General features: G+C 40.6%; 1 protein-coding gene across 5 annotated transcripts in view; it reads left to right on the top strand.

The window, feature by feature from the left end:
• The window catches only part of SYT1 (synaptotagmin 1), a 627,989-nt gene that overhangs the window by 605,345 nt on the left and 7,141 nt on the right, over positions 1–15,503 (top strand). For all 5 annotated transcript variants that reach the window (XM_089674048.1, XM_089674049.1, XM_089674051.1 and 2 more), the window contains one exon: positions 13,320–13,453. In XM_089674048.1, the coding sequence (XP_089530174.1) occupies positions 13,320–13,453 (134 nt within the window). The remainder of the gene's footprint in view (positions 1–13,319; positions 13,454–15,503) is intronic.

The raw sequence follows: 15,503 nt of genomic DNA, 5'->3' as shown, positions 1-15,503 counted from the left end.
AAGGAAAGGCAGAGCTTGGAGTTCAAACGTTAGCAAGACACAGGCAGGCATCATGCTTTACTATGTTTGAAGCCATTTAGCAATAGGCTGGTAACTTGTGGCAAATAAAAAAAAATAATGCTGCTATTTTCTGTTGTATTTTTGTTTGTTTATAATGTTTTGTATATAAAAGTAAAGATGAAGCAGAGGACTTTGAAGTAAAAAGATGAAGGTCGCATTCCAACTTTAGATACTCTAGGCCAGTGGTGGGCAACCTTTTTTTTCAACTGAGCCAAATCTCGCCAAAACCATGATTGAAATTTATTTTGAGAGCCACATTTTTAAAACTGAAAATACATCTCCCATATAGTAATTCATCCCCCATAGTAATTCATCCCCCATATAGTAATTCATCCCCCATAGTGTAATTCATCCCCCATAGTGTAATTCATCCCCCATAGTAATTCATCCCCCATAGTAATTCATCCCCCATATAGTAATTCATCCCCCATATAGTAATTCATCCTCCATATAGTAATTCATCCCCCATAGTAATTCATCCCCCATATAGTAATTCATCCCCCATAGCAATTCATCCCCCGTATAGTATTTCATCCCTCGTATAGTATTTCATCCCCCGTATAGTATTTCATCCCCCGTATAGTATTTCATCCCCCATATAGTATTTCATCCCCCATATAGTATTTCATCCCTCATATAGTATTTCATCCCCCATATAGTAATTCATCCCTCATATAGTATTTCATCCCTCATATAGTATTTCATCCCCCCATATAGTATTTCATCCCTCATATAGTATTTCATCCCCCCATATAGTATTTCATCCCTCATATAGTATTTCATCCCTCATATAGTAATTCATCCCTCATATAGTATTTCATCCCCCCATATAGTAATTCATCCCTCATATAGTATTTCATCCCCCCATATAGTATTTCATCCCCCCATATAGTATTTCATCCCTCATATAGTAATTCATCCCTCATATAGTATTTCATCCCCCCATATAGTATTTCATCCCCCCATATAGTATTTCATCCCCCCATATAGTATTTCATCCCTCATATAGTAATTCATCCCTCATATAGTATTTCATCCCTCATATAGTATTTCATCCCTCATATAGTATTTCATCCCCCATATAGTATTTCATCCCCCCATATAGTATTTCATCCCCTCATATAGTATTTCATCCCTCATATAGTATTTCATCCCCCCATATAGTATTTCATCCCTCATACAGTAATTCATCCCTCATATAGTAATTCATCCCCCATATAGTATTTCATCCCTCATATAGTATTTCATCCCCCCATATAGTATTTCATCCCTCATATAGTAATTCATCCCCCCATATAGTATTTCATCCCCCCATATAGTATTTCATCCCCCCATATAGTATTTCATCCCTCATATAGTAATTCATCCCTGATATAGTAATTCATCCCCCATATAGTATTTCATCCCCCCATATAGTATTTCATCCCTCATAAAGTAATTCATCCCTCATATAGTATTTCATCCCCCACAGTACTATTCCCCCCCCCCCCCTTCTAGTAAGCCAAGTCCCCCGTGTCAATTCACTTACCTTTTGCGTTCCTCTCGCTGTCTTCCCGCGCCGTTCGGGTCTTCAGGGCGGACTGTGAGAGGAGCCTAGCTCCCCTCCCCTCACGTTCGGCACGCTGCCCCGCCTACACACATCCTGACAGCCACATCCGCAAGCCGGATTAAAAGGTCCGCGCGGACTTTTGGGGCTGCCAACCGAGAGGAGGCAGGGGAGCGGCCGACCGAGAGGAGGGAGGGGAGCAGGCGCCCGGCACACAGAAGAGCCGCATTAGACTGGGTAAAGAGCCGCATGTGGCTCGCGAGCCGCGGCTTGCCGACCACTGCTCTAGGCTATTTCAAAAATAGGATCATGTGTTTAGTGTAGCATGGTTAAATGGCAGGGTCTGCTTATTATTCTAAGTAACTTAAAGATCTTTGGAAGGACTACAAAAGTACGCTGAAAAAACTTAATAGGAGGAGTTCCCATCATCCATCATCTCATCATCCTAGGGGATGTGTTTGTGACTTTTAGTGTACCAGAGGGTTGAAGGACTCCAAATAAGAGCTGTCAAGTAAAGCATAATTAGTGTAGAGTTGGCCATGCATGGCTAGAAATTTGGCCGGTTTTGATGGAACCGGATGAATTTCGATCCATCTATGTCTGTTCCCATTCATGTGACGTTGATCTATCAATCGATGTCTGATGGACCAGCTTGTTGGAAAATGTTGCCTTGATCAGCACATTCAGCCAATCAGCTGCAGCGCTAATCAGTGTATTCTGTCATCAGGAAACTCCCACTGACAGAATATGACACAGCGGGAAGGGTTCCCACATCCACCTCAAATTCAGCCTGCTGGCTGAGAGAAAAAAGTTGAATCATGTATGGCCAGCTTAGGGATTTTAAGGAGTCCTGAGTTAGGAGTAATAGATATGCTGCCATTTATTGTTTACATACATACAGTCATGGCCAACAATATTGGCACCCCTGCATTTCTGTCAGATAATGCACCACTTCGCCCCAGAAAAATTTCTCAATTACAAATGTTTTGGCATTATCCTGTTTATTTCTTTTGTATGTATTGGTATGACACAAAAAATTGGAGAAACAAAAAGCCAAATCTAACACATTCTGCGAAAAAACCCCAAGATGAACTGGACAAAATTATTGGCACCTTCTCAAAATTGTAAGAAATAATTGCATTCCAAGTTTATGATGCTCCTGTAATTTGTAATTAAACTCATTTGTATCAATTAACAGATCTTAATGTTCCTGTGTCCTGTGATTCTATCTCTTCCATATTCTATTGGAAACAAAATGGAAGAAAAATGGAATATGACACCACTACTATATTTCTCCAAAAAGTACAAATAGCTTCTTTATATTAAAACATAATATGAAACATATCCTTCCAGACCCTGCAATAAAATCACAATGTTGTCAGTGGATCTAAAATGTCGAAAAACTCCCCAACACTCTGTTCAGGCTCAGAGTTATCAGGTGCACCAATGAATGCCTAATATATTCAATACAAGCATGTTAAAAAGCAATACAGTAAATAAAGATATGCTAGCCATGCATCTGTGAAAAACAGTTCTGATAGAATATGTATATCCTCAAACAATTATTCCCTGACGATTGTTATTTATAGGTTCTGGTGCAGAATACATAACTTTTACATAGGTTGTTAATAAATATCAAACCAAAACAAAATAGAAGTATCCAAATGGAAAATGTCCATCATAAATCTCATAGATGTAAGGTTAGACTTGTCACAGATCAAGTCATAGGTTATTGAAGTTTGAATGATATCATGCAAACATCAGTGAGTTAGGCTATTTTTGGGGGGACGTTGGTACTCCAATTAAGCATCATATACTGTATATACATTAAGCATGACCTGAAATCTGTAAATGTAATGTGCACACAAGGATTCCAGTTCACTCCATCACCACCTAAACCTCCCAATAAGACATATAGTGGAAAGCACATTTACAATACAAGTAGGATGGGGGAGGGGGTTACTTCCTTCAGTTTTCAAGTAAATCCATGTATAATAGTTAATCCGAAAGTAAGCATGTTGCGGGGGGAGGATGCCGCACGCCAAACAGTTCCCTCAACCGCGGGGCTTTCTTTGGTCTAAAAGCATGGGTAGGTGGGCAGAACCACATGTGATGAGGTTGGGGCATTTTGTTACTTGACCACTGGGCTTCATAGGGATGTACACATCACCACCAGTCTCATACTTTTTATATATTTCGCTTCATTGAAAACTGATCCCTTCTGGTAATTTATGGAAATGAAAGGCCATCATGATCAGGGGTGGACTGACAACTCATAGAGCCCCCAGGCAATAGGGGATCATGGGGCCCCTGTGTCCTTGCCCACACCCAAAAAAGCCTATTAAAAAGCCAATGAAAGGTACCAGGGGCATCTCATGGGGCCCCCTACTGACCCAGGGCCCTCGGGCAGTGCTCCAATGGTTAGTCCGCCCCTGATCTTGATAAATCCAGTAAGTAAAAAATATATCAAGTGTACAAAATGAGCATACAGTTCACTGAGCTCCTCTAGAGGTCATTCTAAAATAAAAATCAATAGTATACAAGCATTGTGGCATATCAAATAGATCACCCAAGGCTATACATTTCCTCCAAATGATTTTTAGTATTATGAATATGACCCAAATCGGTACATAATTCATGTATGAAAGCTACTTTATCTACTCTTTCTATAAAAAAAAGCAAACTTTAAAATGGTTGCAAACTTCAGACATTAAATCTGAACAAAGAAAATATTTCTATAGTGTTTACTTGCCTTTCTCCAAAGCACTAAGTGTCACTTCTCTCTGCTGTCTAGTTCCTCTGCAATGAAAATGAGACAATTCTGACAAGGTTCCTGACACCAAGAGCTAAAAAATGTGACAGGGAGGGACCTCAAGCTGATTGACAGCCTCAGTTCTGTTCCTGTGTTCTGTGTGAAGGGTGGTGTGCCCCTTCCCTCCAATCAGCTCTCAGAGCTCTTGTAGAGCGTGTAACTGCAGCTCCCCACCCCCTGCTTTGTGAGTCTGTGAAAAAGAATTTTATTTCTGAGTTTTACAAGGATCTACAGGATAAATGGCTGCAAATAAACAGGTAAAACTTACACAGGAGGATTTGTTTCGTTTCTGTGTATCACCTGAAGCTTGTCACTTCACTGAGTATATGTAAGGGTTTACAACCACTTTCAGTACATAGTTAGTCTGGCTGAAAAAAAGACAAAAGTTCATCCAGTTCAACCACTAAAAAAAAAAGAGTTATAATCATATACCCACAGTTGATCCAGAGGAAGGCACAGTCTTATTAATTATTTGCCTGAAATGAGTTTATAAGATAAAATTATAGACATAACCTTTATTAGTCTGCCATAAACAAGGTAGGGGTCATTTAGACATCGAGTGTCAACTATTGTCAAATCCTCATTCTTCCAATAAGCACCTTATTCTAGACCTGCTAAATGTATACAAGCGTTTGTGATCCTTTAACTAGATTATTGTAGTGCTTTGTTTAAATAACTTCCAGAAAAGGTTCTACAACTACAACAATTAGGGTTTATGCACACTGGACGCTCCCTAGACACCTTTCCCCTGGAAGCAGAAAAACGCTTGATGCTGGTAAATACACGTACTACATTTATCCGCATTTAACCACATTTAGCATTTAGGTGTTAATTAATTTCATTGACCAGAATAATAACTTATTCTGGCCATTGAGATGAATTAACACTCAAGTGCTAAATGCATCTAGCATTAAAGTGCTTTTGCGTGCATTTTCATACATTTTTGCCACAACAAGTTTTTTTTCTGCCAAAACTCTCCTCTCCTGAACACAATTCTTCTGCGTTCAGGAGTGGAGCATTTACTACCTCTAAACACTGCTGCTCCTAAACTCTGGTAAAAGCCTATTGGGTTGAATTACTAAAACTGGAGAGTGCAAAATCTGGTGCAGCTGTGCATGGTAGCCAATCAGCTTCTAACTTTAGCAGTTCAGTTAAGCTTTGGCACAAAAAACTGGAAGCTGATTGACTTGTATGCAGGGCTACACTAGATTTTGCTCTCTCCAGTTTTAGTAAATCAACCCCTATGTGTGCATGGGCACATAGGCTTTTATTGAGTTGTGTCCAGGGACTTTGGCAAAAGAGCCAAACGTTCCAAGTTTAGTACCAGCATGAGGCCTTTGTGAAGAATACAGCAGCTTTTTGTTTACAAATGTGTCCTGCTATTTACAAATTACCCAAATTTTCCATACCCGACACTTGCTGCCATTTATATGGAGAATTTAAAATAAACATTTTATGCTGACTTTTAAAGCACTTAATAACTTCTGTTGAACATATATGAAGTATCTACTAAATCCATATACCTGGATTTGATACCTTCAACCCTCTGTTAAAAAAAACCTGTAGTTCTACCTGTAGTTATAATTCCTTCTCATGTGTAGCTTAGACTTCCACCTTCTCTATTATTTAAAAAAATGCACTTGTTTGTATAAGTCTAGTCTTGTATAAGGATTCATTGACCCTTATCCAATAGCTGCTTTACATTTTCTATGTTTTGTAAATGACTTTGAGCCCTTAGGAAGAAAACTGCTCTAAAAATCATTATTAACTAATGGATTTAGTGTTATACAAGATGGGTTCTGGGTATCACACTAATCGAAGGGAAATTAATTCAACTATTTTAAGAAAGATGCCACAAATCACTCCATGTCTATGTGTATATGTCTCTTTGATATTAACCTAGTCTGGAAGCACATTTATCAAGCTTAAATTAAAAAGATCAGCTGTGCTTTGTTGGGCTATGATGACATTTTGCTTCATTTCCACCATGATATTTGATGTAATCTGTGAGAGAGTGAAGTATAAAAGCCTTTAAAGAGATTTTAAATAAAATCTGGCAAAATAAGGAATTTCCAAGTCACTTGTTTTTTTTCATTAAGCTTTTTTTTCCCCCAATGATTTAAAATCATTGTTCCCCCTGAATTCAACTGGTAAGGAATGGGTCTTTAGTCTGCTGACTTTAAGTTTGAAAAAGCCATCAAGATAAAAGCTACAACAACAGATTATTGTTAATATGCTGACCATTCACTTTCTGTCACATTCATTAGGTACACATTAGCCCTGTTAAATATACACTCCTCAAAAAAATTAAAGGAACACTTTTTAATCAGAGTATAGCATCAAGTCAATTAAATTCCTGGGACATTGATCTGGTAAGTTAAGGAGCAGAGGGGGTTCTTAATCTGCTTCAGCTGCTTTGGTGTTAATTAAATTATTAACAGCCGCACTAAATGGGCAACATTGAGATGACCCCCAAAACAGGAATGGTTTTAAAGGTGGAGGCCACTGACATTTTCCCTACTAATCTTTCCTGACTGTTTTTCACTAGTTTTGCATTTGACTAGGGTCAGTGTCACTGCTGGCAGCATGAGGTGATACCTTCACCCTACAGAGGTTGCACAGGTAGTCCAACTCCTCCAGGATGGCACATCAAGATGTGCCAGAAGGTTTGCAGTGTCTCCCAGCACAGTCTCAAGTGCATGGAGGAGATTCCAGGAGACAGGCAGTTACTTCAGTAGAGCTTGACAGGGCTGTAGAAGGTCCTTAACCCATCAGCAGGACCGGTATCTGCTCCTTTGTGCAAGGAGGAACAGGATGAGCACTGACCTCCAGCAGGCCACTGGTGTGAATGTCTCTGTCCAAACAATCAGAAACAGACATCATGAGGGTGGCCTGAGGGCCCAACGTCCTCTAATGGACCCTATGCTCACTGCCCGGCACCATAGAGCTCGATTGGCATTTGTCATTGAACACCAGAATTGGCAGGTCCACCACTGGCGCCCTATGCTTCTCACAGATGAGAGCAGGTTCACCCTGAGCAAATGTGACAGACGTGAAAGGGGCTGGAGAAGCCATGGTGAACAATATGCTGCCTATAACATCATTCAGCAAGACCATTTTGGTGGTGGGTCAGTGATGGTCTGGGGAGGTATATCCATGGAGGGACACACAGATCTCTACAGGCTAGACCATGCCATTGAACCCTTGCCAGACCCTATGCTGGTGCAGTGGGTCCTGGATTCCTCCCGGTGCACGACAATGCCCGGCCTCATGTGGTGAGAGTATGCAGGCAGTTCCTTGAGGATGAAAGAATTGATACCATTAAATGGCTCCCATGCTCGCCTGACCTAAATCCAATAGAACACCTCTGGGATGTCATGTTTTGGTCCATCCAATGTCACCAGGTTGCACCTCAGACTGTTCTGCAGCTCCCTATGTTGTCAGGACACCATATGTCGTCTCATTAGGAGCATGCTCCAACATTGTCAGACATGCATACAAGCACGTGGGGGCCATACAAACTACTGAGTACCACTCTGAGTTGCTGCCATGAAATTTCAGCAAAAAATGTTTTGAGCAGTGTAGTAGGAATGTGACTTGGGAATGCCCAGTAAATATGAGCAAATGAGCAGCAGGCCAATGTGCCATAACACAGTAACCAGAGAATGTGCTACTGAATGCTTTATAAATATGCCCAAAGCCAAGAGTGCTCAACCCATTGTCCACAGGCCACATGTGGCCCTCTAAGCCCTCTGATGTGGCCCTTGACCTCAGACTGAATGCAGGAGTTTTGGTGTGCTTGCAGAAAGTGCATCACAAATGCAAGATATAATATAAAAAGTCTATGGCAAAGTGCAGCCAACCTACAGGAATGCTGCAGGTGCACTGTGCTGCACCTGCAGATGCAGGTTAACTGCAGGGCATCAGTGTGAAAGCAGCCTTATAAGGGGGTTCAGGACAGTAAGAGCTTGTTTACATCTGCAGTTGGGGAGAAGGTGGTTTTTACCCCCCCCCCCCCAACCACTGGTGTAGTGTCAAGAGTCTCAATGGTGACCCAGGTCAATTCTCCAGGGGACCCGTGCAGCCTCCCTGTCACATTCTGTTTTACACTTAAGCAGGAGGAGCAATGAGAGTGGCATATACAAGAACCGATCCTCTCTATTTTCCTCCTGCTACTGCTGAAAGCTAGCTTCTTCTCCTCTCTCTTTGCCAGCAATCAGTGACTGCAGGAGGAAAATGTTTATTATGCTATTCAAAATAAAAAAAATCTAAATTTTGAACCACTCCATTTCATTTCAGCCCACGACCAGTTACCAAATCACTTAGGTGGCCCTTGCTCTTCAAAAGGTTGAGCACTCCTGCCCTGGGTGGTCACTTGAAATAGTAGTGAATTGTACTCATGTTTGTACAACATTATATTAATGTACAGTATAAGTTTAGGTTAGCCCACTAAGAGCCACTCTTAAAAATAAGAAGTAATAAATCACGAAAAACTTTAGCTATCCAGTCACTAGGAGGTATGAGCTTTGCTGACTGTAGGAGTATAGGTTAGGTCTGTATAAGCAGGGGGCATGTCAGACCTCTGCAGAGAGACCACTGTTTCCACACAGAGAACAAAGGTCCTTCTCTGCAGTATATTGGCAGGGGGCATATATTTCTACTTATGCTCTGGCTGATTTCTGAAGAAAATGAACTAGCACACCTTTCCTTACAGTAATAGTCTGCAAAGTACACAAGTAAATGGATTGTTAGACTGATTACTGAATGCCTGTAAGGTTACAGAAAGTTGCTATGTCATGCTATGCCATTTGGGCAATGATAAGATTTAACTATCCATAACAGAAAGGAAAAAGAATGTCAGTTCCAACTATGTAAGAAGGCTGACGTTTATTTTACATTCTGGTTTGAGCAATTACATAGCTAACCGTCAAACAAAGCAGCATACCATTGAAAATATTGAAAAGCGTCTGTCACTGCATAATATATTTTACAAATAGGTTTTTCATTTTGCTAAATAGAAATACCCAGCCTTCATTTCAGATGTAGTTTTTCTCAAAGGTTCCATGTATTTCTGACTTTATCTTGTGTAGAACATTGGACACTGATCTAACGGATTGTGCTGTTAAAGATTTTTTCACGTCTCCAAATCCACCGAGCCGTCCATTCCCCCTTTCATTGAAGATAGTAAGCCATCTGTTCCTGCGTGTATTCACGCTTGCAGTGTCCCAAGAGACCAATGTCTGCTGGGATATTTTATATCATGCATTTGATAGACTCCCTCATGCTACACTAGTTATCAAGAGGGCAGCATATTTTTCAGGGCCAGTGAACTATTTAGTTTTAAGTGCAAAGTGTGCCTTACCAGGTGCCTGAACATTCAAACACTATTTAGAATGCAACTGTATTTCCAATCAGCTTTTCCGATTGAACGTGCCTTCTGGAAAGAAAATGTGTTTACTGCCTGTTAAGCTTTTACTGCAGAAAAAAAAGCCACATAAAAGCAAATTCTCTAACATGCGGTGAATCACAAATTTCTTGCTTGGAATTTCAGTCTGTAATAACAACTATAAAGTTGTAATTGAATTTGCTGCTTCTCTGACGCCATTTAGTTTATAAAAAGAATTCAATGGAGTTAAACTTAGAATAAAAGTTTATGTCCCGCACAACAGCCCAGAATTCTGTTGTTTAATAAACAGCGAAAAGCTACACTTTAAATAGACTAGGATTTTTTTAGCTGTTTTATTTCAGCAGCAGATTCTGCACATCTTTCTGAATATGTATGATTATGCACATCTTTTATCTATATGTGCTATAAGTGATTCTAAAGGGTTTTTTTTAAATAATAAACATGTTCTACTTACCAGCTCTGTGTAATGGTTTTGCACAGAGCAGCCCAAACTTCCTCTTCTGGTGTCAACTGCCAGTGTTCCTGGCTACTCCTCCTTCTGAGTGCCCCGCTTGCTATGGGGGCACTCGTGTGGGCTTGATCTCGAGCCAGGATGTGTGTATCTATTGATACACACAGCTTGGCTTGGCCCCACTCCCTGCTCCCGCCTCACAGGATTTGATTGACAGCAGAAGGAGTGAATGACTGTCGCTGCTGCCTCCATGTCCAGTGAGGAGAGAGAGAACAGAGCTGCTGCTCTTGGGCACAGCTCTGGTTTGAAATCAAGCTCAGTTAAGTACAACATAATTAGCGGGGGCTGAGAGGGGAGCTGGTCACAGCAGGTTTAATACCTTAAAACAGAGAATGCATTAATGTAAAAAAAAATCCTTCTTCCTCTACATCCACTTTAAAATCTAAGGCTGGCCATGCACTGTAAGAAATTTCTCATAAGTATATTTGAGAACTTGATGAATGTCGTTCAAAAGCACTTCAGAAAAGTTTACTTTAACATTTGGACTTGGAATCAATGGACTTTCCCAAACAAAAGTCACATTCACTATTACAAATGTATTCATTTGAGAATTTTGTGTCATCCTGCACCTTCCAGTTTTCTCATCATTGTGGTAGAAAATCAACATTGATTTGACCATATTAACTTTCAGAAATTCAAACATTCTTAAAACTAATTTTTTTGAATGAAATTCTACTAGTGTATGGCCAGCTTAATTCAATCCATTTTTAATAAAGTGGGGAAGAGTTATACTATATTACAAATTATTGAGGGAGAGGTTGTCACTTGCACTGGAGGAAACAGAGAGCAATAAAAAGATTGTGGAAGTTCAGAAACTTCCTCATTCTACTCAAAATGTATTTTTATGTTTTGCTTTTTGAAGAAACAAGCCATTACTTCCTCTCAAGAAACAAGGGGAAATCTCCCTAGTAGTGACACAGAAAACAATAAAACCCTTCCCTGCTCAGTATAAAACAAAATAAAAAGTTTTAAAACATATATATGGACAAAATGTAAAATCATATATTCCTGTTTCAAATATTCACTATGCCCTGTGTGTAGCCCTGCTGTGTCACACATTTTACAGAGCCTGCCTTCTGAACTACAGAGGTGCTGAGTGGAGGAGTTTCAGGAGGTGGAGTCAGTACAGGAATCACTGATTGCGGCCAGCAAGGTACCATGGGATATATAGTTCTTAGAAATTGAATGTAAATAGCAGGGAAGAAGCTGCAAGGCTTGCAGGGAATCCATGAAGTTGTGGAAAGAGATCCCCAAAAAGGCAGCACTCACAACATGAAAGGAGATTTTTCAAATAAGCTCATATTGGATTCTCAAATATAACTATTGCTGCCATTACAATGCTGTTGGTGTAAAATGAAAGTGTATGCAGTGACTGGCTTAAAGAGGGCTTCCACTGAGAAGTGAAGGAAGCAGGAAGTAAAGAAGCTGAAATATAAAGAAATGTCATGATGATCGTCTCCTCCCCTTACTCACATATATCACAGATTTCCAATGCAAGGTCACTAGGGCTTGATTCTGCTGGAAGCAGCAGTAGTGTAAGTAAAGACAGAATAATGCACAAGCTACACTCGTAATATTAACAAAATGGAAAGTTTTAAACAGTGTGGACATAAATTTAGCGCAGTCTGTATTCCCATTTGTGGGGCTCATTCTCCCTGGCAACTGTTATCCCTGGGACAGACAGTGAAAGGCAATCTAAAAGTTTATATATGTCACCAAAACAAGAGTAGAGGGGACATTTCTCACTGGGGGCTCTAGAGAAAACTGTCAGAAGTGGGATTGCTCCTTTCTTTGTTTAGATTAAAGTGGTTCTAAAGGCTCAAGGTTTTTTTTACCTTTATGCATACCTTTGTATGCATGAAGATAAAAAACGTTCTGTGCGTAGCAGCCCCCCCCCACCCCCCTAACACTTCTATGAGTACCATACTGATCCAGGGATGTGCACGAGAGCCACAATGTCCACGGCTCTCTGGGAACTCTCAATCCTGATTGGCTGAGCAGCAACAGGAGCCATTGGCTCCCGCTGCTGTCAGTCACAGCCAGTGAGCCAATCAGGACAGGGAGGGGTGGGGCCAAGCCATAGCTCTGTGTGTGAATGGAGGGGGGGGGCAAATAGTGCTGGTGGGGGACCCAAGAAGAGGAGGATCTGAGCTGCACTGCAGTAGAATGCAAGAGGCTAATATTAAGTATACTGCTCATATTAACAAAATGCATTTAAAGTGCTTGTAAACCCCTGAAATAAAAAATGAACAAAGCATACCCTTCTATAATGCGTGCTTGCCTAAACCCAAAAGCACCTAGTAAAGTTTCTGTCTACTCTGTCATTCCTTTTTGCTTAAGTCACTTCTGACAGTCTATGCTGACACCATACAGTTGTGGGAGAAAGTCCCAACCTCCCTCCAGCACACAGCAGATGATTGACTTCCTGGATGTTTGACACTGTGTAGAAGGGGGTGTGTCCATTTCCTCCACTTAGGTCTTAGATTACACTCAGTTCCCTGCTCTATGCAGTGTGTGACAACAGATCCCCGCCCCCTGCCTCCTGAAGCTCAAAAATTCTGTGTAAGCTGGACACTTTGAACAGCTGAAGAGGGGAGAAGGCTGCAGATAAACAGGTACAACTAATGCAGGAGGATTTGTTTCATCTCTGCATATAACCTGAGGTTAGTCACTCCACTGGGTATATGTAAAGGTTTACAATCACTTTAATCATTTATTTATGATAACGGAGCTGCAATAATTTATGTCTTTTATATCTGCCTGAAGGTCAGCTTTTAGCTCTTGTGTAGACAACTGTCAGATTCATCCCATTGACTTCTTGAGGCACACAAATTCCTATGCAGGATTGTTTAACACAGGCTAACTATTATCATCAGTATTATTATCCACTGCTAACATTTGTTTGCACAGAAATGTTAAATACCTTTTTTTCAGACCTTTGCATTCAGTTTACATACTCATAATTAAATTTAAATCTTTTCAGATCCCTATGTGAAAATTCATCTCATGCAGAATGGTAAGAGACTGAAGAAAAAGAAGACAACTATTAAGAAGAATACTCTTAATCCCTATTACAATGAGTCTTTCAGCTTTGAAGTACCATTTGAACAAATTCAGGTAATCTAAAACATCACCTTAGAGCATCCAAACATGTTTTCTGCTTTGTTCTATTTTCAAACACATGTATTAAGGCTTTAAATTACCATATTCTTCATGTTCTCAGATGACCTTGAAAATGACTCTGCTGAATCCTACTTAAAACCTTATTAACTATGGATGTAGCGTTGAACAGGGTAAAACATGGGTGCAGGCTTCTTGCACTATTCAGTCACTTTTTACTAATTAGTGTGCCTTTTTATCTACCATTATATTAAAAAAGAAAGGTCTGAACTTTCCATCCTGAGCAATAAGTCATTATAGGAGTGCCAAACCCATACATGACATTGTGTTTAAATAATACAGGCTCTAATAAGAACATCAAGGACTAAATAGTAAGAGGTGTCCTGATAAATGTTATATTGATAAAAGCAAATGAGATTTTTCTTCTCTTCTCCGCGTCACATTTGACAGGTAATTTGCCTTATCATAATCTGCCTGCCATGGAATAGATATGTGATATGAATCCGTGGAGCTTTTTTCCAGATATGAAAACTGAAGAGTCATATATTCATTGTCATCAGGGATAACATTATATTGGTTGGTTCACAGAGCCAGAATATTCTCTTCATAGTTTTTTTTAAAGTGGATCTATCAATAAAACTCACACTTCAAATAAATGTATAAGGCATATGGCAACATTTCCAAGTCACATTACTATTTTGAGAAAATTCTACTTTCTTCCCATAACAAAGCTATTCCAGAGCCTAACCAGTCTAGGTCACATGGTCTCTGGCCACCAATCATTACTACAGAGACTCTAAGGACAATTCACAAAGCGGTATCTTACCACATATGCAGTAAGATAATTGTTTTTATTTTTTATAACTTTTTTTAAAAAAAAATTTTCATAATACACTGTGACCAGAGTAGTATAATGTTACCATAGTAACATTGTACTACTTTGGGGAAGTGATCAGTAATTTTTTTTTACACATTATGATTGCTTATAGCAAAGAATTTCTTTGCTATATGCAAGCATTTACCTGAATGAAATCTATTCATTCAGGTCTTTTGTTGTGATTAGATGTGATTGGCCATGGATAATCACATGACACAGATGGGCTGTGATTGGCCCAGTCTATACATGTGATCACTGTGATACAGCTAGTGACACGATTGTATACAATGGATGGCATGAAAGGAAGCCATCCATTGTTTACAATTGTCAGGTGACCTGCTGTGACTGGTCACAGCAGGTCAGGTGGTACTGACAGTGGATGGTACACAGATCTGTCATCAGCTGTGTCTGAGGTACACAGCCGGTGACAGATCTCGCCACAGCGCGGCCTTGCAGGCGAGTCCCGCTCGGCTGTCATCCTGCTATTTGCTGGGCGGGAACAGGTTAAGAGCAACCACCAAGCCAAATTTTTATTTTAAAATGGTGTGGGGTCCCCTCCAAAATCCACATACATGTTGGTTACTGTGCTGGGAGCACGCAGTGAATGCATTCTCAGCACAGTAAATCGTTTACCAATAGACAGACATATGCAGATGCTCAGCATTAACCACTTAGTAATCACGCTATAGCCGAATGATGGCTACAGCGCGATTACCCAGTTGTAGGAGGGCGTCATAGGATGTCCTTCCAGAACACGCCCTCCCGTGCCCCCAGGGGTGCGCACCCGGTGATCTCTGTGATCGCTGTATCCTATGGACACAGCTGATCATGTGATGAGGTAAAAGGGCAATCACAGCGGCCTTATACCACGTGATCAGCTGTGTCAAATGAAACAGCAGATCATGGAGTAAATACAGTTGTAGGTTATCAGCAGCGCTTTCCTCACGCTGTCACAGTGTGAGGAAAATACTGCTGATAACCGTCAGCTGTCACAGAGCAGATCGGCATTGATCATTAGGGCACTGATGGTCTGTGCCCTGCAGTGCTGCCCAGCAGTGCCACCCATCAGTGCCCAGCAGTGCCACCCATCAATGCCACCCATCAGTGCTGCACAGCAGTTGCACCCATCAGTGCCCATCAGTGCTGCCCGTCATTACCCAACAGTGCCAG

The sequence above is a fragment of the Staurois parvus genome, unplaced genomic scaffold (genome assembly GCF_062004578.1).
Source record: "Staurois parvus isolate SC_StPar_1 unplaced genomic scaffold, SC_StPar_1.0 ptg000147l, whole genome shotgun sequence".
NCBI lineage: Eukaryota > Metazoa > Chordata > Amphibia > Anura > Ranidae > Staurois > Staurois parvus.
Note: the sequence above shows the minus strand (reverse complement) of the source record. Positions and strands in the feature narration are given on the sequence as shown.